The sequence below is a fragment of the Corythoichthys intestinalis genome, chromosome 7 (assembly GCF_030265065.1).
Source record: "Corythoichthys intestinalis isolate RoL2023-P3 chromosome 7, ASM3026506v1, whole genome shotgun sequence".
Lineage (NCBI taxonomy): Eukaryota > Metazoa > Chordata > Actinopteri > Syngnathiformes > Syngnathidae > Corythoichthys > Corythoichthys intestinalis.
Window position 1 is genome coordinate 25,226,987 of NC_080401.1, and position 22,120 is coordinate 25,249,106.

The following is a 22,120-nucleotide window of genomic DNA, read 5'->3' on the forward strand; positions in this document are numbered from 1 at the left end:
AAACAAAAGTCAAAAGTTTGGACACACCTAAACATTTTTACCTTTTATATATTTTCAGTACTATTGTAAATCCTCTCTGAATATATCAAAACTATGAACGAACATGTGGAATGGCCAAAAAAAGTGAAATAACTGAAAACAGGTTTTATATTCTACATTCTTCAAAGTATCCACCTTTGAGGTGTCGCCAAACTTTTGGCCAATACTGTATATATACTGTACATATATATAAAACTGTTGACAATTGTGGCCCAATGTCTTCAATTCATACTTTGAAAAAAAAAAAAAAATTTCAGTGTTTACTTTGCATAAACAATGTTAAGAGAGACCAAAAAGAGGGAGGTTTCTAGAACCAACTGAACTATTTCATACATTGCACATGTATTATATTGAGTTAAATAGAGTGTTGGGGAAAAGATATTGCCTGGGGAAAAATAGATGTATTTTCTAGATGAGTTAAGATTTTTCGTAGCGTACATGAGGACGAAAAAACAATGATTGCATGTACAGACCCCAGTCTGCCAGACTATTGGAAAAGACAAATTGGACAAATTAGTAACAGACTGGTGCAGAAGGAAAGACTTTGCCACTTTTTAGACTGCCATATTTAACCCCAGGACCTGTTAAAGGTTCTGGCAGCATTCTAGCTCACATAAAGAAACAGTTTGATCCAAGACAAGTTTGAGACAACAATGATCTGCCAGAATGTTCCGATCCACAGACTCTCAAGGTGCGGGTCGGAGACTTGGTCTTCCTGAAAGTGTTGCAGCGTGCCAGATGGGACAGTGAACGCTGGGACGGTCCTTAAGAGATGGTTGGCGTCAGCCCGACTGCAGTGAAAGTCTACGGATGCACTGGGTGAATTCGTCAATCCCAGTGCAAGCTCTTCCGGTTGCCAGAAGGACCTAGCGACGCCAGTCCACCAGACCCTGATTCCTAAGGTCCCGACCTCATCTAAAGTCATCAAGAGCGGTGGAGGGTTTTCCTCCCTGCTGGCAGCCCGTCCGCTCCTACGAAAGACCACAGCCTGTCACTCAGGGGGACCAAGTCGTCATCAAAGTCATCAGAAGAAGGCCCCTAGTCCAGCCCGCGTTGGGAAAGCCCCTACAAGGTTCCCATCGCCACGCCCGCAGCAGTCAAGCAGTGACAACAACGGGTGTTGTGGTTAGAAAATAGGTGTTCACGGCTCAGTGCTTTTACGCATCAGAGCACCGGGCACCTGGCCACAACCCCGCTACGTTAGACAACAAGGTGTTCTTACGGGCCAGTTCCGGACACCCTACTAGACCTCCTAGACATCGTTGAGGATAACACTGTACCCGCCTTTCGATATGGGCCTACAGCAGCACCACCCTACACCCTTCCGCTCCAATCCGTATCCAAATACGACCTTGTGTCACAGGTCCCCCTAGAAGAACCAGATACTGATTTGGACAGTGATGATACGGACACTGTCGTCTAAAGCAGATTCCCCACGTCGGCCATCCCGACTCTGCAACCCTATGGACTCTCGATAAATAACACTGACGCGGCGATCATAAATCGCTGAAATGTGGCATTCAAAAGAGTTCCAGATTGTATATACATTTACCAAATGTTGTGTTGAATTGTGTGTGTTCCATGAAGCCATGGCAATGAAGCTGCTCTCGTCCCTAGCGCATTGGGCAGGGAATAGGGGAATTTTTCCCTACGCGCTTAGGTTTTTCGCCCCTATCGTGGCATTTCATAACTCCTGCTAACGGATAATTGACGGGTCTGACACCAACCCCACTCTCGGGAATGTTTAACTCTGATGAAAGCTGAAAAGTTTTAAACCCACAACAGGAGGGAAATGTAAGATGTGCTTTAATGCTTTTGCACAATAACAGTATTTACAATAATTAAAGCAATTATGTGTGTTTAAAACTAGGTGTTATGATTATGTTTTCTCATGTAACAGTCTATTCGCCTGTGCTTTAGTGCTTACACAATGAAAAGAGTAAAGTTTCTGTTTTCAGTAAAAGTCACCATAATGTTTCATTCTGGTTTCTGTTCTCAGTAAATGATACAATCACAGCTATTTCTCGATAAAACAAAACTTATGCATGTGCAATGAATGCTCTCCCACTTTTCAATAAAAGGCTGCGCTCCTCAGGGGAAGGTGAGAGAAGCTTGTTGTGAGCCACCCGCTCCGCATCAACCTTCCTCCTGACGGCCGTCAGCGTAAAAACGTATCTCCGTCTCCTGTGTGATCCTTGTCTTCGTCCTCCTCTAGGTCTTTATTATTTTGCTAGATACAAGTAAGTTTAGACCTAACACTGTTCAAGCTCAGTTGTTGTTGGTTGCGTTTGAAAGCTTAGGTTTCCAGAAATTCTAAATATCCATCTTGCCTCCACAGGTGTAGTTTTGGCTTAGCAAAGCAAAAGCTAGTGTCTTAGGTGCTAGTCACATGATCTGCTTGAAAAATGATTTTGACCCATTATGAAATACGTTGTAGGATTCTTGTTCATTTCATTAATTTTTGTTGTTTGTTTTATTACTTTACAACTTTTATAGACAATATTTTAACAGCTAGGTCTTTATTTTAAAGGGGAAGTTTAGAATTTATGACATTAGGCTTTATCTTGGAGTTAGCGGGGGTTTATTTAGTCGTTGGAGTTGATTTGAACAAATTCTGTGCAGTTTGTCAGTTATTTGTTAGTTTCAGGGCTCCGGGGTGGCTAAGCTAGCACGAGTCAATGGTGGTTGAAATCAACTCCATCGACTAATTAAACCCCCGCTAACTCAAAGATTAAGCCTTATGTGAAAAATACAATTACATGTGATGAAATTTTTTTGTTGTCATTTTTATGTTGAGGCAGGAAAAGGAGAAAAATTTGTAAAAAGTAACTGATAAGTTAGTTTTAAAGTAACTTAGTTACTTTGATAATAAAGTAATCAGTAAAGTAACTAGATTACTTTTTTGAGGTGTAATCAGTAATTAAAATACTTTTTTAAGTAATCTGTGACAACATTGCTTATCACAACGTGACAACAAAAAACAAAACAGTCCACAAGTCAAATAATTTCACAAATTAGGATACCACAGGTGGTTGTACACCCCACTTGCCAATAAAGTCCAATAAAGATTTCCATATTTGTTCAAAATCCTTTGCCTTCGCTCTCACTACATACCGGTAAGTTAGTTTTTCCAGCGTAACAGAGTTCGTCGTTGCCTTAATCCATTGATTTATTGGAGTTGAGTCCATTTTCTTCCAGAATAGCACAATGAGCCTCCTGGCCTGTAGCAGTCCAAAATCAATCAAAGTTAGTTCGTTGTTTTTTTTTTTTTTTCCAGATCACAAAGTCTCAAAATCAATAAAAAAAAGGTAAATGTATTCTTTTTAATTCCTTTTTTTTTTTAAAAAACATTTATTTATATATTTTTTAAAAAGTAAAAACCCCATGCATTATATTGCATTTCATTATATTGCATTGCATTTGTGATGTTACTAGATATGAATTCCTTAAGGACAGATAATAGTTAAATGGTTCACAATGACTAAGTGTGTGAAGATATTAATGGTTAAATTGTCCGCTAGGCTAAGTAGAAGCATGGAGTGCAGTGTGTGTACATTGTCCGTTTTTGTAGGTGTGAACATGTGCTTGCCGGTAAGAGGTACTGTTGTCTTATGTTCCCCAGTGTCACATTGAATGTGCTGTTAACATTAACAGGATAATGGTTATTATTACTCCATTTCAGTCTGGTGCTTTGTTTGCAGCTCCTCAGCTTCATGTTCTAAACATTGTGTGTTTATAAAAGGAAAGGGAAGTAATAAAGCTTGAGCTTAATCGCTGATGTGTAAAACGCATAAGAAAATGCATAAATCTTAATTATGACTCGCTAATAAAAAAATCGTCCGCCAGTCATTTTTTTTTGTTTTTGTTACTTAGTCCTATTTCGAAGTTTCACACATGATGGTGACATACTATACACATTAACATCCTTTGGAAAAGGGAATAAGGGAATACATGAACGTTGCTACCTCAAGAACTGCAAAATACAATAGAAAAAGACAACACTTTGATGGTATAATTTATTAAATTGTAAAACAAAGAAGATTAGTTTATAAAACAAAGTGAGTTCCACTCACAAGTAATATTTACATCGGTGTCATTATCATGATTTTACATGAACCTTACTGCAGAGATGCACACACCTTTATTGCAGATTAGTCTTTCTAAATGAGAACCAATTCGAGTGCATGTGTCGTCATAATATTTACAGGTTTTTCTTAGTCTTGTTTGCTGGGTATTTGTTCTCCACACATTTTTTTCACGGACCATTTCACCTCCCCTGGAAGAGACAAAAAAGTCTGGTTAAATATCACACTTACTGCAAAAATGCTGAGCAAACAGGAGGTTTGTTGTTTAGGTTTATTGTAATAACATTTGAAGTAAAGATATATTTAAAGTGAACTTTGAACTTAAAGACTTGTAAGCCACAGTTGTTCTCTTTTACTAAAATATGTTATTACAAATACATAAAATATTGAGATTGATTTAAAAATCTATAATATTTAGTACATGTACATAGCTCAGTACTTCTCAAATAGTGGGGCGCGCCCCCCTGGGGGGGCGCAGAGCAATGCCAGGGGGGGCGCATGTGACCTCGGGGAACATGTTTTATGTGTTTTTTTTTTTGTTTTTTTTTGCCGTACTGGAATAAAGTGTACTTGCACATCCACTCAGTAGGTGGCAGTGGCGCTCTCATTTTCAGAGTGCGCGCAGTATTTTTGAACTAAGGAAGAGCACTCAGCACACACAGACAACAGATATGAAGAGCAGTGTGCCACCGCCGTTTTCGAAAGCCGTTTTCCGACCGGACTCACTGACGCAGCGACCCACTGTCTTGTCCGGTTCTCACGTCGCCGCCCGAGAAGTGCCATTTTCGGCTTGGGATCGTCACGACGACTGCCCTCACCTACGGTTCTACCTCGGCCGCCGTGAATGCGCTTTTTTCCGTGCCGTTTGCCTTTTAGCTTTGACTTTTAATACAGTGGGTGATGATGAAAGACCACTGTTTACTGTGTCTAAAAATAATTATAGCAGATAGCAAGAAGCCAAATCAATCATTGTTAAGCCGCTTGATTTTTTCAGTGAAAACGTGCCGTATATTGCCAACAATCGTCCTGCTTTGTCAGTGTTATATCAGTAAGCCAGTGAGCATTGTTAGCATGCTAATTGAAAAATAACTCCACATCATTGCAAAGGAGGTAAATACTGTGAGCAGCAAAAATAAAAACTGTCCTGTCCAAGGACACTCCCCCCCCCCCTTTTATTCAGATTTTGTTTTTCGGTCAAATTTTTTGGCACATTGTCCTCATGAGTGAATGTTTCTAATCAATTTTAATTTGGTATTATTTACTGATTTTATTACATTTTATTTTTCTGTATCAAATGGTCAAAAATGTACCTTGAGTGTATTTTTTTAGTTTGGATGTGAATTTTTTTTTTTAATTCAGGCAAATTGATGCACATCAAGTCTTCTCTGTTACAAACAAAACAATGTTTATAATAAAGTTATACTTTATTATAAGTTGATCGATGTTACTTTTTTTCTTTATTAGAAAAAAAGGACACAATGTTAGGCAGATGCGTATTTATAATAGTAATTTTATAGACAAATGATAATATTTACAGTGGCGGCAGAGAGTTTGGGGGGGCGCGAAACATTTACGTCTTCCTTGGGGGGGCGTGACAGAAAATAATTGAGAAGCACTGACATAGCTACAGAGGGTGCCATGTTTTAAGCACGGAATGGACGCTAGATTGTCACTGTCACTCGACGAATATTACCGGGTTACTGCAATTCTACGCGGTGAGACGTCCAACACATGCGCTCATCGGTTAAAAGCGGCGAGTACTTACTATTTGTGTGTTTATTGAGCCTTTTATTACCTTTACATTGCCTCAAAATACTTTTTGCTTATGTTTACCTCTCATACTTTTAAGGACTGTGTTTTCTTTTGGTATCTTTAAAGCAGATTGTTGATCTGTTGACCACATTAGTCACATAGCATTATTAAACCACCGTTGTTTGATATTACTACGCTTAAGTATTTTCTTAAGGCAGCTTTATTATATCATGTCGTTATGTAGCTAAACAAAACAAGCTGAAAGCGTACGGTAGTACTTTGGGTGTCAAATTCACCTCTGTTTCGCCGGTGTTTGGCAGAAGACCGTTTTTTTCCTCTTCTCTACTCTTGTTTCATCCCGTCTTTCCTCTTTGTTTTGCTTTTGCTGCTCGTTTTGTAAATATATATCGACAGTGCTGTCATGCTTATTAATATTCCTCTCGGTTTCAAGTTGAAAGGGTTGAACAGATGGCATGTTTATGTCGCTACAGTCATACTCTGGAAGCCCGGCAATGTAACCATGTGGCGTCACCACCTTGCGACGTTAACAACAATGATGACCAACTAGTTACACTAATTTTACAAATTAGTACAGTACAAAAATAATACAAATACGAAAATATCGAGAGAGGTTTCAATGTCAAATTACTTTATCTTTTAAGAACTACAAGTCTTTCTATCCGTGGATCCCTTTATTGAAAACGTACATCAACTACTGTTTGATTATTTTCTCTGCATTGTCATGAGTTAATGCATTTCCCTGGCAACCACTTCAGGGTGTAAGCCGCTTCCTGCCTGTAGTTAGCTTGGATAGGCTCCAGCACCCCTGCGACCCCAGTGAGGATAAGCGGTACGGAAGATGAATGAATAAATGTCATTAATTACCGTTGGAGTTTTGCTGAGAGTTGGAGCTCCAAAAGCAGGCCAGTTAGCTGCAGTTTGCCTGTTCTGCTGTGGGAAGATCTGTGCACTAGCAGGTTTTGCTTGACCCACCTGGAGAACATGTCTTTATTTTAATTTTATTTTTGTACGGTTGCAGTATAATGTGATTACTTACTGAGAAGTTCAACAAGAGAGTTTGAAAGGTGATAGAATTCAGCAGTTGTTATCTGGGCCGCCCATCCTTCCTGCTTCTGCTGAATGAGGATTCCTTTCTAATGCTGAGTCCACACACATCCATCTCACCTCTGCACTATGCGCCATTTAATGACAGACCATCTGAGGACATGGACTTTCCCCAAATATATGTACAGTGCCCTCCATAATTATTGGCACCCCTGAAAAAGATTTTTTTAATTCAAATAATATGGGACCTTAATGGAAAAAAAAAGAAAAATCCAACCTTCAATACAAGTGCATTCATTCAGTGGGGGAAAAATCACACATAAAGAAAAAAATATTTGACATCAAATAATGTGTGTCACAATTATTAGCACCCCTGGTGTTAATACTTTGTACAACCCCCTTTTGCCAACAAAACAAGGTCTGGGGACTGAGATGGCCATGGGAGAAGCTTGATTTTGTGTCTGGTGAACCATTTCTGTGTAGATTTGGCCATATGTGTAGGGTCATTGTCTTGCTGAAAGACCCAGTGACGATCCATCTTCAGCTTTCGGGCAGAGGGCAACAGATTTTGATTTAAAATGTCCTGGTATTTCAAAGCATTCATGATGCCATGCCCCCTAACAAGGTTCCCAGGGCCTTTGGAAGCCAAACAGCCCCACAGCATCACTGACTCACCCCCATACTTCACAGCTCAATCTTGGTCTCATCTGCACACCGCATTTTTGTGTGAGACCAAGATTGAGTTTTTTGGCAACAAACACTCTAAGTGGGTCTGGCGTGCCACGAAAGAGGCGCATGCTGAAAAGCACCTCATACCCACTGTGAAGTATGGGGGTGGGTCAGTGATGCTGTGGGGCTGTTTCGCTTCCAAAGGCCCTGGGAACCTTGTTAGGGTGCATGGCATCATGAATGATTTGAAATACCAGGACATTTTAAATCAAAATCTGTTGCCCTCTGCCCGAAAGCTGAAGATGGGTCGTCACTGGGTCTTTCAGCAAGACAATGACCCTACACATATGGCCAAATCTACACAGAAATGGTTCACCAGACACAAAATCAAGCTCCTCCCATGGCCATCTCAGTCTCCAGACCTTGTTTTGTTGGCAAAAGGGGGTTGTACAAAGTATTAACACCAGAGGTGCTAATAATTGTGACACACATTATTTGATGTCAAATAATTTTTTCTTTATGTGGGATTTTTTCCCCACTGAATGAATGCACTTGTATTGAAGGTTGGATTTTTTCTCTTTTTTTCCATTAAGGTCCCATATTATTTGAGGAAAAAAAAAAAAAAAAAAAAGATATTAGAAGCTAAAAAACACATCTTTTTCACGGGTGCCAATAATTATGGAGGGCACGGTATGTGTGTGTGCAACGGGCAAGGGCTTCAGTTTGCATAGGGACGGTAGGGACACAACACTGCCAACTTTTCAGGATGCTGAAATTGTCCCCACCAACTTTTAAGCAACCTTATTTGCATTATATAATGACTTCAGTTATAAAGGTCATTTAGATTGTCTTCCCATAGGCTATATGTTTTAAGGATATAATTCAACTGACCCTACCATTATTAAGTGAATTACAGTACTTTCAATATGTTCAACCTTACATTGACCCCTTTTGACTTGCTGATGTGCCAGTCCATTTTCACCCCTCAAACGCACATTTGATTGGCTGATGACTTGACCCCCCCATCCCCCCACACACACATTCACAGCCCGACAGAAATACAGCATGCCGCTTCCTCCGCCCCCCTCGAAGACGAGGGATATTAGAAGTTTTTTTTCCCGCCAGTAGCAGCACAAAGATGTCAATGTTGTGGAGGTGGGGAACACACCACTAATTTTGCTACTGAAAGTCCATGTGAATTTCTTGAACTCCAGTAGGAAGCTGCCTTGAGAGAAATATCCTACTGTATGTTTTCTACTGTTAACGTTAATTAAACTGTAAGATATGTAGTGAACTAAGGATTACCCCCTTATAGATAGTTAATTGTTGATTAACAAGTTTATATTTCTTGTGCATGTTAACATAATCTGTGTTCAAATATTGCAATTTAAATTTGCAAATAAAATCCAGACATTTTTCTGACAAATTTTCAGAATGTTTCTTTAGTAGTTTTTGAAAACAAGGGTTTGAATCGAACAGTGTATCACATGAACCAATACACATGATAGTTAGTATAAGTTAATACATACCGGTATTCATTTTGCATTGATCATTTAGCCCATCAATTAATTATGTTCATATTGGTGAGAAATGTTGCCCCCCTGACCCCCGTTCACTCAGTCTGTTTGGTCTTATAAATGTTTCGTCTCCAACTAAAAGTGTACATGCAGGTTATGCTGTTATATCGTCCCTACCAATGTTGAGACCAAACCTACGCGCTTGGCAACTGGTCAATTGAGAGTTTTGTACCTTGCAATTAGGCAATGCCCTGAGGGTCTGCAGCTCATTTTCTCTCAAGGCCAAAGTATCTGCTTGCAATTGTTTCTGCTCCCTGAGCCGGTCCTTCTCAATCAGCACTTTCTCCATCTGAACAGAGCACATGTTAGCTAAAAACGAAGGGTAGGAATACTGACAGTGTGCTTAAAAGAACCTTTTCGTCATGAGCCTTTTGCTTGAGTTGCAGCTGTCGGCCGGTTTCAGCGATTGTCTCACTCCGGTTGTGTTCACAGCGCTGCAAGTCAGCGCTCAAGTGTGAGTTTTGCACTTCCAGTCGGCTTGACAAGGCTTGAATCTGAGCCACCTGTAAGAAGCAGACGTGATTTGGATGTTACTCTTTTAGACTTTGTGGAAGTTGGATTTGGGTGTGACAGTCATTTCCACTTCTGTGCCAATCCTTTGTCCGCAACCGCCTTTATTTTCGTATTACAAGCTGTCTGACTGAATGTTGACCATATCACTTTGTTTAATGCGTAATTTCCTCGACGTCAAAGACATAGCAGCTGCATGATGCATGTCTTCACGAACAGTTACAGAACTCATTCCATTGCTTTCCGGTAGTTGGTTATTTATATCACTCTGCAAATTTAAGCTGTGCGTTATATATAACACTGGGTGATAACTGAACCAAGTTTAAAAATCTAAATTAATTATTGCATTATTTTTGATGAATCGAGAAACAAGCAATAGGATTAAGACATGTTTTAGCTCTCAACCAAATGCTTTCAGAAAGTAATGATGCATTCACGTGACAAAACACCGAAGTAGACTTTTTTCCCTTCCTTATTTAGCAGTGTATGAACATTACTTTTGGGTTGTTGTTTGGAAAGGATACGTGTCTTTGTTCTCTAAAACTTTCTGCTCTATCAGTAGAGCCATAAATTAACATCTACATTGACCTTAAGTTTACCTCACATGGCAGCTGTGGCCTTAAATCGCTGTATTAGTATTTTTCCAGAGGACAGACATCCTCTCTGGAGGATGTCAATTGTTCTCAGTAAGATGTCTGAATCAATTCAACAAATGTATGTAAGATGAGTCATAGAAAATATTATAACTATTTTCACACAACCTGTCATGTATAATGAATGGAGTGTCTTTTTTGTTTTGTATGAATCTTTTGTAAACACACAGTTACATTTTGAAATATCTCAGATTTTTTTTTTTTTTAACTAATTTTTAAGTTTCTTATTTTACTTTTATCTAAGTTTCTAATTACCTAAGATGATGTATTAAGCTATAATAATTAAATTACTTCTATAAATCAGGAGAACAACCTAAGCTGAGAAAAAAACAATCAGTGTACCCTATAAAGTAAAAATAAAAACATTGGAATCCTTTGAATTATTTGAATGTACACAGTTTGTGTGAGTTCATTTTTTTGTCCTGAGACCCCCCCAAAAAATCGTAAAATGACTGCTGATTTGCACTGTGTCCTGTACATACAAAGACAATAAGAACTCTTTAATGAAATTACAAAGAAATTTACTCCATTTTTGTTACTGTTTCTGAGTTTTAAATTATGATTTGACCTACTGAAGTAAGTTTAGCCTTCCATTGTATTCTGATTGTTTTAAATCAAGAACAAATATATATAAGTTATGCTGTATGAGGGGTGGGCAAACCATTTCTCAAGGTTCCCGGTGGGTGTACGTTTTTGTTGCAACCAATCCAGCCCAGACAGTTTAACCCAGGGATGTCCAAACTGTGGCCCACTGCCCAGTTTATATTGACCGAATTATGGCGAATTATGAAAATATCCTTCAATATGGCTGGAACAAGAAGGTTAAATTCGGCCTACATTCTGTCACACTGTCAGCTTTAACACTAGATGGAGCTAATCAAGTAAACAGTGCCACTCCATTAGCACAGGAGTCAAATCTGACAACATGTTGATATCAATGTAGGAAACCAGGGGCGCAGGAAGTCACTTACAGCAGGGGGTGCTGAGGATCTTTTTTTTTTTTCACATCCAAAAACAGCTTTCAGTCCAAATTTATCATGCTCGCGCCTTTTCTCCATACAAGGCATGCATAATGGCACACACACGTATGCTGGATAGTTTACATGCTACTACTAGGCTACTACAGACACAGTGTTGTATTTCACCTACAGTGTGTGTTGGAGTTTTTGTATTGGAAATAAAAGCGCCCATGTAATATAATGCAAACCTCCACAGCTAGATGGCGCAATGACACACAAACACATTTGAAAACTAAAAGGTCCAATAAGCCTTGGTTTAACACCCACTTCTCACAACACTCAAATAAATTGCACACAAACATCCAACAGAGTTCTGCACGGCAGCTCAACAGCAACAACAAAGAATAATATGGCTACAATACAAAATATTTGAAGTTGTCCACAGTATAAATCTGCAGCTAACTTGTCCTTGCTGGGCACTATTATAAACGATTATAATCATCTTCATTTTCGATGTCTAATTGGATTATAGAAAATTTAGCTGTTTTTATAAAGAAAAAAAAAATCATAAAGAAAAAAATCACTAATTCGTTTTTGGGCCACGTAAACAGCTCCTCTATCAACAGTTAATTTTTCTGTTCCAATAGCGCCTTGGTCAACGTGACCCAGTAGCACGCAAGGTCTCAGGTCGTGACCATGTTATTAACACACAATAAAACCTTTTTCAACATATATATTTAATCGCCAAAATTAAATACGCGATTGTTTCAATATGTTTTATTTATTGATTTTTAACAAAACAAAACAAAAAAATCTACCAAAATACTTTTTTTCTTCCCAAACACCAGGAGATGCTGCAGCACCCTCAGCACCCCACTTCCCGCGCCACTGTAGGAAACTGCGTAGAAGTTATGTTTTACATAATGAAATAAATAAAATAATCCAATGTTATGAATTGAGCTGTCTTGATTGTGTTTTACTTGACTTTTTTTTTGCTGTCGCTGGACATATTCGCTTTGTTCTGCGAAATGTGTTTCATGTATAAGTATGAATATGGCGGAAAACACAGACAAGACTGAAAAACTGCTGTATTTTAAGCCAAAACAACTGTTGTGTTTGATAGAACAATATGTCTATATGCTGCCATAGCAGATTCATGGCGCATTAAGCCCCAAACTATTTTTAATTTATTCGTGTTACCCTGGAAACCCCCGTTTACAGACGTCGCGTGACCGCTTTTGTTTCAACCCAGCCATAAAACGAAGGTAATTATTTATATTCATTATTCAAAATGTCTGCTATTTTTAGCTTAGAATCATTTATTGATGTCTAATATTTCGTTTAAAAAAAAAAAAAACGACTTTAGAAAATTAATCACTCGCATATTTTAAACTGTTAAACAAATTACGTCACAATGAAAAAAATGGTGTCTGTAAAAAAGTCATGGATATCTACTTCATAACTATCGCTTAATTGTATTTTTTCTGTTACTGTCGCATTTTCTCCGATATGTTAGATGATAAATAATCGATCCAAACAGAGAAAAATTTGAAAAAAAAAAAACGTTTAAAAGGGTAAATATATGAAAAAGAAAATCTCGACCACTCGTTGATGTCTGCGATTTCTGCATCGCGACCCTTGTTATATTACCATGTTTCACCCATAAAATGTAGCCATTCACAGCTGTGTCTTGATACTCAGTGATACATCATACATGGAGTTTTTGGATCGAAACAAGGTAAGTACGTGATAATATCTCCTAAAAGTCATGGCGTCTGTAATTCTGTTCTTGTGTGCTCTCACCTCCAGATCGGGTTTTGCTGTTTAAAATTCTTTTTTTTTTCTTTTTTTTCTTTTTTTTTTAAACGCCCTCCTGCAAAATTTTTCTTCCCCCAGAAAATTGAGATTTTAAGCTTTCCAATTATGTGTCACGCATGCATATCGGGCAATTTTGAAATTTGGCCAAATTGGGGGTCTCAAAGCAGAACTTCAAATCACCTGAGTGTTTTCCGCCATATATGTTTTGAAGTATCCTTATACGTTTGGATTGTTTTGTTGCTCATGGCTCATTCACTGCCATTGACTGGGAGGTCAACTGGGAGGGCTAGCATTGGGTGAATATGTTTCACTGCCGTTGATGGCAATCGCTGCCAACCCTCCCAGTCGAAATGGATTCGACGTCTATCACCGTCAATGACAGCCAATGCGTTAATACTTAAAAATCCATACATTTAAAAAACCCAATCATTTTTACCTGATTCCAATCCTCTAAAAACGTATTAGTTTGCACCACTGCTCTATATCCGATGCACATACCTTGCTGCCCACGTTGTCCAAATACAGCTGAAACTTGTTCTCCACATCTCTGGACAGGTTGGTGCAACTGTTTCTTATCTTCTCCATTTGTTCCTGCTGGCTTTCACAGGTGAGGTGAAAGGTCATCTGGTGGGGGAACATGTTGTTTATTTTGTTGAGAAAATCCCTGGTCACTGTTTGGATCCCATCCAGAGAATGAGCAAAGTCCTCTTTACATTTCCTGGTGAAACACAATGTTGAATGTCTCGAGTCCGCAATTACTCCTGCAACGATTTAGTTATTTATGTGCACACGGGCGTACCTGGTGTAGGCTGTGTGCTGCTCTATCAGCATGGTGTTTTCTTTGCGTAGAGTGATGACCTCCTGGAGGTGGACGTCTCTGTCCTTGAGGGCGTCGTCCCTTTCGTGACTGATGTAGCGGACCGTCTGGGTGAAGTTGGCCTCGATGAGCTCAATCATGGCCTTCTGCTGCATGTTGAGGCTCTGCAAGGTTTTCAACTCATCTGCAGGTATCACACAATGATTTTAGAATATTAGTTCATAAATTGCTGCTTACTACTTTATTACTTTGGAAGACACGTTGTGGGTTGAATCCTGACTTAACACTTTCAGAGACAGAGGTCGCTACAGTGGATATTCAAAAGATGACATTTAAGACCTTTAACCCTTTATTTTATAGTGCAAGTGACTATTTTTTGGTAATTTAATAAACATTTTTTGGACACTTAAGACCTTGAACTATTGAGTAAAGTGACTATTTTTCTTCATCAAAAAAAAATATTAGCGATCACAATTAGTTTTTTAAAAAGTACCGTATTTTTTGGACTATAAGTTGCAGTTTTTTTCATAGTTTGGCGGGAGTGCAACTTATACTCCAGAGCGACTTACCGGTATGTGTGAAATTATTAACACATTATTATATCATCTCAAATGTTATTTTGGTGTTTTGGAGTGGGACTGATGGTTTGGTAAACTTGTTAGCAGGTTCTTTATGCTATAGTTATCTGAATAACTCTTAATAGTTATGTTACGTTAACATACTGGCCACGTTCACATTTCGTTGTTCATGCATCATGTAACATTATCATACTGTACACCTATTCAGCATGTTGTTCTCTATTGGATTTTTATTTTGAATTGCCTTTCAAGGTGACATATCTGTTCTATGTGTTGGATTTTATAGAGTAAATTCCCCCCCAAAAAATGCGACTTAAACTCCGGTGCCACTTATGTATGTTTTTTCCTCTTCGTTGGGCATTTTATGGCTGGTGCGACTTATACTCAGGTGTGACTTATAGTCCGAAAAATACGGGTTTTGTTCATGGTTTTTTTTAAAGATTATTTTTTGTAATGTACTGCACAGGCCAAATTGAGTTTGGACACACCTCATTCAATGCTACACAAATGAAGGTCCGAACCTCATTGATAAAGCAATAAATTCTACCAATCAACGCTTAAAAGGCATATCTGTGTAGTCAAAAACCATTTTAGGTGACTTCCTCTTGAAGCTCATCAAGAGAATGGCAAGAGGGTGCAACAAAGTAATCAGAGCAAAGTGTGGCTACTTTGAAGATACTAGAATATTATGCATGTTTTTAGTTATTTCACTTTTTTTTGTCTAAGTACATAATTCCACACATGCTCATTCAGTTTTATTACCTTGAGTGAGAATTTACAATGTAAATAGTCATGAAAATAAAGTAAATGCACGAATGAGAAGTGTGTCCAAACTTTTGGACTGTACTGTATATTTAAAAATTAATACAATGTTGATAAAAAGTAAATGAATGAAATTAAAATTATTAAAAACAGAAATACTGTTTACGGCCCCAAGTAATTCAAAAGTAGATTTTTTTTCATTGTATTTAACTCATTGCTTGCCACTGATGACGATGGGCGTCCTATTCATTTAAACCAAGACTGGCTGTGAATGCTCATGTTTTAGTAACATTGAAAATCAGTGCATAAAAGTTTTAACATATATATATATATATATATATATATATATATATATATATATATATATATATATATATATATATATATATATATATATATATATATAATTTATTATTTTTTTTTTTTTGGCATTAAAAAACACATACAAAATAGTTATTTTTCTTATTCTATTTCAATAGTTCTATTTATAAAGTACTTTATAATCCGGATTATAGATCACGCCTTTTTTTCATAGTTTGGCTGGGCCTGCAATTTATACTCTGGTGTGATTTATATAATATTTTTTTCACATAGACAGTCGTGAAATAGCTGAGACAGGTGCTATTGTGTCTTTATTCAATCTTTCTTTTTTCCTCCTGGATTATGTGAACAAATTTTAACAGCAAAATTTGCTGAAAGATTGTTTTGACAATTTTGGAGTAAATAAGTATACCATGGTTACAGAATATTCAAGAGTGATCATTCATGATTATTTTTACATAAAGATCATTGATGTAAAATTTAACAGCAAAATCTTAGATGACAGAATTTTCATTAGACTTTTTTTTTTTTTTTTTTTTTTTTAAACGTGAATGGAAAGATAGCTGGGAATACATACTGTTAGTAGTCACGACCATGGGTTGCTGTATGGGGGGAGTGGGACAGCGCGTCACCATGCTCCGTGTTGTAGCAATTTGCCTCTCGCAGTTGGACTATATGAAGATTTTTGAAAGATTAAAAAAAAAAAAAAATCTGTGATTCATCCTCTATTATAAACCATAAAGACACTTCTTAAATATTTCTACTTACTAATTTTGTCATCAGATCAAGCTTTGTGTTGTTCGCGTCAACACTCAGCTGCTGCAGCTGTTTCTCCAGACCGTCTTTTTCAGCTGTGCGAACCCCCAGTTGAGCTCCAAGCTCGCCTTTCTCCTTCCTTAGCTGGATGTTGTTATCACTCAGTCTGTTAAAGCCTTGCTCCAACTCCTGCACAAGAGCAGAGCTTTTGGTGTCATAGCACAGTAGTAATAACAAGAAAGGGGTGCCTTATAAAAATATCTCATAACTTCCTCTGTTTCCTCTGAAATTGAATGTTAAGGACTACCTGAGGTCCTAAATGTTCGGACCATATTCCTTACCTTAACTCTCATCTCCTCGGCTGACTTCTCCGGCTGCCCGTAGATGAGGAAGAGCACCAGGCTGACGATGATGAGGGACTGGATGAGTGAAGAGAAGAAGAAGACGATCCTCATGTAGTAGCCACAGCTCTTGCCTTTGGGCTTGTGCAAAGGCTCCCTAGCATCCAGGCCAAACTTGGCCTGCGAATAGCTGGAGCTGTACATGTTTGGAGGTGAAATGGTGGCAGGTGGTTTAGAAGTTCTTAACAGGAATTGGTTGGAGACCTCACAGGTTTCCCCCCTTTAAACGCGGAACTCCAAAGTCAAGTGTTGTTGAAGACTTCTGTCTTCTGACGTTTTCTACGTACAACACACACGTATGGACGTATGTAAAGGAGGAGTGTAGTAGGGCTATGTTTATAAATGCTGCTGGGGCCACACTTCCAGTCCATCCTGGCCCGGCCCTCACCTCACATACCTCCCCCATCCTCATTGCCCACCCACCAGCTCGACCTCTGCCACTGTTCTAGCCTCTGGCTGCCTCACTAACATATACTTGAAGTCAGTAAGACGAAAATAGTTTGTTGTGCATGGAAAATTCTCAGGCCAAGTTATTGATGATCAACATTTGATATTCAATACAATGACATTTCCCATGTAAAAATTGTTGAATATGTAGGTTTTACCGCACAGTATATTATTTATGCAATAAAATAAAATCATGACACCTTTAATTGTTAGGATGCTTTGACAAATATTCACGTGATGTGGGCTCTTAAAATGTTGAAGTTTGCGACAAAAAAGCCACTTCTATTTCCAATGGCCCATTCATTTCCAATGAGAAAACACATTAAAGGGATCCAAGGATAGACAGACTTGTATTTCTTAAAAGATAAACATTATTATGAGTTCAAACAATTTGATATTTAAGCCTCTCCTGATATTGTCGTTTTTATACAATTTGTAAAATTAGTTTAACTAGTAGGTCACCATGGTTGTTGACGTCACATGTTTACGCTGCCGGGCTTCCAGAGTATGACTCTAGCGACGTAAACATGTCATCTGTAATACCCTTTCAATTTGAACCTGAGAGGAACAGTAATCAGCATGACAGCACTGTCGATATTTCACGAAACGAGCAGCAAAAGCAAAATGAACAGGAGAGACGGGATGAGACGAGACAAGAGTAGGGAAAAAAACTGTTCTGCCAAATTGTGCTACACCGGTGAAACGTCCTACAATAGGACAAGAATTTGACACACAAAGTACTAATGTGCGCTTTCAGCTTGTTTTGTTTAGATGCATACAGACCGAAATTACTAATGATGCCTTAAGAAAATAAAACATAATAATATCAAATAAGGGTGGTTTAAATATACTATGTGACTAATATGGTCAACAGTTCAACAGTCTGCTTTAAAGTTACTACAAGAAAACACAATGCTTAAAAGTATGAGAGGGAAAAACACGCAAAAAGTATTTTGAGGCAATGAAAAGGTAATAAAAGACTCAATAAACACACAAACAGTAAGTACTTGCCGCTTTTAACCGATGAGCGCATGTGTTGGACGTCTCGCCGCGTAGAAAGAATTGTAGTAACCCGGTAATATTCGTCGAGTGACAGTGACAATCCAGCGTCCATTGCGTGCTTAAAACATGGCGCCCTCTGTAGCTCAAAACATGTACTAAATATTATAGATTTTTAAATCAATCGCAATATTTTATGTATTTCTAATAACATATTTTAGTAAAAGAGAACAATTGTGGCTTACAAGTCTTTGAGTTTGAGGTTCACTTTAAATTAGGGCTGTCAAACGATTAAAATTTTTAATCGAGTTAATTACAGCTTAAAAATTAATTAATCGTAATTAATCGCAATTAATCGCAATTCAAACCATCTATAAAACATGCCATATTTTTCTGTAAATTATTGTTGGAATGGAAAGATAAGATAAGATGGATATATACATTCAACATACGGTACATAAGGACTGTATTTGTTTATTATAACAATAAATCAACAAGATGGCATTAACATTACTAACATTCTGTTAAAGTGATCTATGGATAGAAAGACTTGTAGTTCTTAAAAGATGAATATTAGTACAAGTTATAGAAATGTTAAATTAAAACGCCTCTTAATGTTTTCGTTTTAATAAAATTTGTAAAATTTTCAATCAAAAAATAAACTAGTAGCCCTATTCTGTCCTCAATGTGTGTGAGTACACAAATTGACAGATAGCGAACATAAGTTCCAAAAAGAAATCAGACGGTGTGGCAAAGTTGCATGGGCTTTACTGAAGTCATCTCTTTTTGACAGGAGCACGTTTCTTGTATTTTTGTAAAACTGAAAATAACAAGGCAATGTGTCAATAACTTGCATAAATCACAAAATAACATAAAATGTACACACACGTGTCCATTTGAGCAGTAGCACTAGCCAATTAGCTCACAAGCATCTAACAATGTAACTGCATTTCACCATATATGTGAACAAATTCAAATACACATCATCAATAACTATCTAATGCTCATGAATATAAACAAAGGAGGAATATAACTCACAAGCGATGCATGTATTAGACACAAACAGTGTGATGGGGCTATGACAACTGCCACTGAATACTGGATGCGGACGTTAGCTGGTCTGAATAGCACTGTCTATTACTGTGAGTTCGCGTCGACATATAATCTAGTCAGAAAAGCGCGCCGAAACCCAAATAATCAGCTGCACTGAATCGCCAGCAGAGGGCGACATTACGCCACATAACATATGCAAGTCACACCCAAGCGCCAGCAGAGGGCGGAAAAACTCCATAAAACACAATTAACAAGTTGGCCTTTCACTGTACTGACATTTAAATCTGTCTGAGCGGGCCTAGTGCGTTAATTGCGTCAAATATTTTAACGTGATTAATTAAAAAAATAACTACCGCGCGTTAACGCGATAATTTTGACAGCCCTACTAAGTTTAAATATATCTTTACGTCAAATGTTATTACAATAAACCTAAACTATAAACCTCCCATTTGCTCAGCTTTTTTGCAGTTAGGGCGATATTAAACCAGACTTTTTTGTCTCTTCCAGGGGAGGTAAAATGGTCCATGAAAAAATGTGTGGAGGACAAATACCCAGCAAACAAGACTAAGAAAAACCTGAAACTATTATGACGTCACATGCACTAGAATTGGTTCCCATTTAGAAAGACTAATCTGCAATAAAAGTGTGTGCATCTCTGCAGTAAGGTTAATGTAAAATCATGATAATGACACTGATGTAAATATTACTTGTGAGTGGAAATCACTTTGTTTATAAACTAATCTTCTTTGTTTTACAGTTTAATAAATTAAACCATCAAAATGTTGTCTTTATATATTGTATTTTGCTGTTCTTGAGGTAGCAACGTTCATGTATTCCCTTATTCCCTTTACCAAAGGATGTTAATGTGTATTGTATGTCACCATCATGTGTGAAACTTTGAAATAGGACTAAGTAACAAAAACAAAAAAAATGACTGGCGAGTTATTAGCGAGTCATAATTAAGATTTATGCATTTCCTTATGCGTTTTACATATCAGTGATTAAGCTCAAGCAAAGACTCAACAAAAACACAAATAGTAAGTACTTGCCGCTTTTAACCGATGAGCGCATGTGTTGGACATCTCGTCGCATAGAAGGAATTGCAGTTGTATTCGTCGGGTGACAGCGACAATCTATGGCATCACTCCGAGCGTCCATTGCATGCTTAAAACATGGCGCCTTCCGTAGGTCATAACATGTACTAAATATTATAGGTTTTTTATATCAATGGCAATATTTTACGTGTTTCTAATAACATATTTTAGTCTAAAGAGAACAATTGTGGCTTATTAGAGATTTTAAGTTCGAGGTTCCCTTCAAAATTTAAAATATTCGAAATGCTACCTGTTCCGCACATCCGCATAATTTACACCTCATAAATAATTCACAAAATCAAGTTGCACAAACCTTATTGTTTTTGCCAAAAACATACAGTTCCACTAAGTTTGACAAAATTCCCTAATCATTTCCAAAGGCCCCACTAATTTCAAGCGACACATTCAACACCAACAAAACCTCCCTTGGTGGACTCCACAAAACTATCTCTATTTGCGTCCATTGACATTTAGTTAACATCCAATTGAATCTTGTTGACACATCTCCCGGGCGGTCTAAAAATGGACACTTTTCATAAGTTTACACTGGTCATTCTTTTTAACAAAAAAAAAAATCACCAACAGCATGAAAGTATGCCCACACAATCACAATTTCTCCAACAATTGTATTTTGTAGTTGAATATTCTTATACGTAATATTGCAAAATGCACATTTCAAAGCATTAAAGCTTTTTCCATTTAGATTTTTCACATTTCAGATGTGTATTCAAGTTTCTCTGTGGTGTTTAATTAATTTCATGATGGATGATGTATTTTGAAATCAGATTTCATTAATATTTTGTGAAGCTTGAGGTTGGACCTTTTTACTTTCAATTAGGCATGTGCCAATTACCGGTTTCAAAGCATACCGTGGTATGACGACGTTACAGTTTCAAAACCACAAAAATTTTCCGTCATATCGTCCCTACGGTATTAGCTATTTTTTATGTCCTAACAATGCATGGAGAAATCCCTCGCATGCAGCTGCAAGGCTCAACCCTCCCCCACCGTTTGTTGCTCAGTGTCAGTGAGTCAGCTGTGCCACACGATGGCTGGAGGAGGTAAAACTCCTTAACTTTTTCCCCCATCGTAGAAAACAAAATCGCTGGTCTGGAAATACTTCGGCTACAGAAAAGTTACAGACGGCCGCGGTTTTGAGGAGGAAGGCCAACAGACTTGTAAAACATGTTTGTGGCAGGTGGCTGCCGAGGAGGCAATACCTTTCGCATTTATACAAAATTAAAGGTTAGTAAATACTGTCAAGAACGTGAACGCTATGAGAGTTAACTCCAGCGTGTTTAGTGTGTCTAGGGGTGGTAAAGTGTGGTGTTTTTTCTCTATGTATACATGATACGAGTCATACACACGTGCTTTTTATGGAAAATAATTCAATTATTTCTGTTCTGATGGTAATAATGTTAAGCTGTGGATTTGCATTTATTTAGAATATTCAAGTTATTTTTATTATATATATTTTTTATTTTAACATATCAATTCAACAGGATTTTTACGTTAACACAGATATCTCAAAGTAACACATTTTAAAGACCTGTAATTGCAATAATGTGATACCATGATATTTTGGCACATGCCTGCTTTCAATAGGACTGGACGATACCTCAACATTTATTGACCGTTTCAGCCGACTTTTCATGGTGTGTCAGCTAGTAAGAATCCCTTATCTATGTTACCTTACACATATTATAATAAATATTTCAAATACTTTTTGTTTATATTATATGATATTCCGTTGATGATGTGATAA

The 22,120-nt window shown here is 37.7% G+C and overlaps 1 protein-coding gene across 1 annotated transcript; it reads right to left on the reverse strand.

The window, feature by feature from the left end:
- Positions 1 to 3,483: 3,483 nt before the first annotated feature.
- On the reverse strand, positions 3,484 to 17,002 carry plvapb (plasmalemma vesicle associated protein b). The gene is made up of 9 exons (XM_057840040.1): positions 16,703 to 17,002; positions 16,374 to 16,550; positions 16,183 to 16,276; positions 13,927 to 14,128; positions 13,626 to 13,845; positions 9,541 to 9,690; positions 9,360 to 9,476; positions 6,762 to 6,869; positions 3,484 to 4,315 (listed from the first exon to the last, which is right to left on the reverse strand). Exons 1-9 carry the CDS (start codon positions 16,904 to 16,906, stop codon positions 4,307 to 4,309), a joined length of 1,281 nt encoding a protein of 426 aa, XP_057696023.1. The 5' UTR covers positions 16,907 to 17,002; the 3' UTR covers positions 3,484 to 4,306.
- Between the last annotated feature and the right edge of the window lie 5,118 nt (positions 17,003 to 22,120).

What these genes read in the sequence shown, in the direction of transcription:
- plvapb (XM_057840040.1), bottom strand. Translation starts at nt 16,906, where the DNA reads ATGTACAGCTCCAGCTATTCGCAGGCCAAGTTTGGCCTGGATGCTAGG. An exon ending in CATGGTCGTGACTACTAACA is followed by an intron (nt 14,129 to 16,182) that starts GTATGTATTCCC and finishes TGATACCTGCAG; the next exon opens with ATGAGTTGAAAACCTTGCAG. An exon ending in TGGACAACGTGGGCAGCAAG is followed by an intron (nt 9,691 to 13,625) that starts GTATGTGCATCG and finishes TGCTTCTTACAG; the next exon opens with GTGGCTCAGATTCAAGCCTT.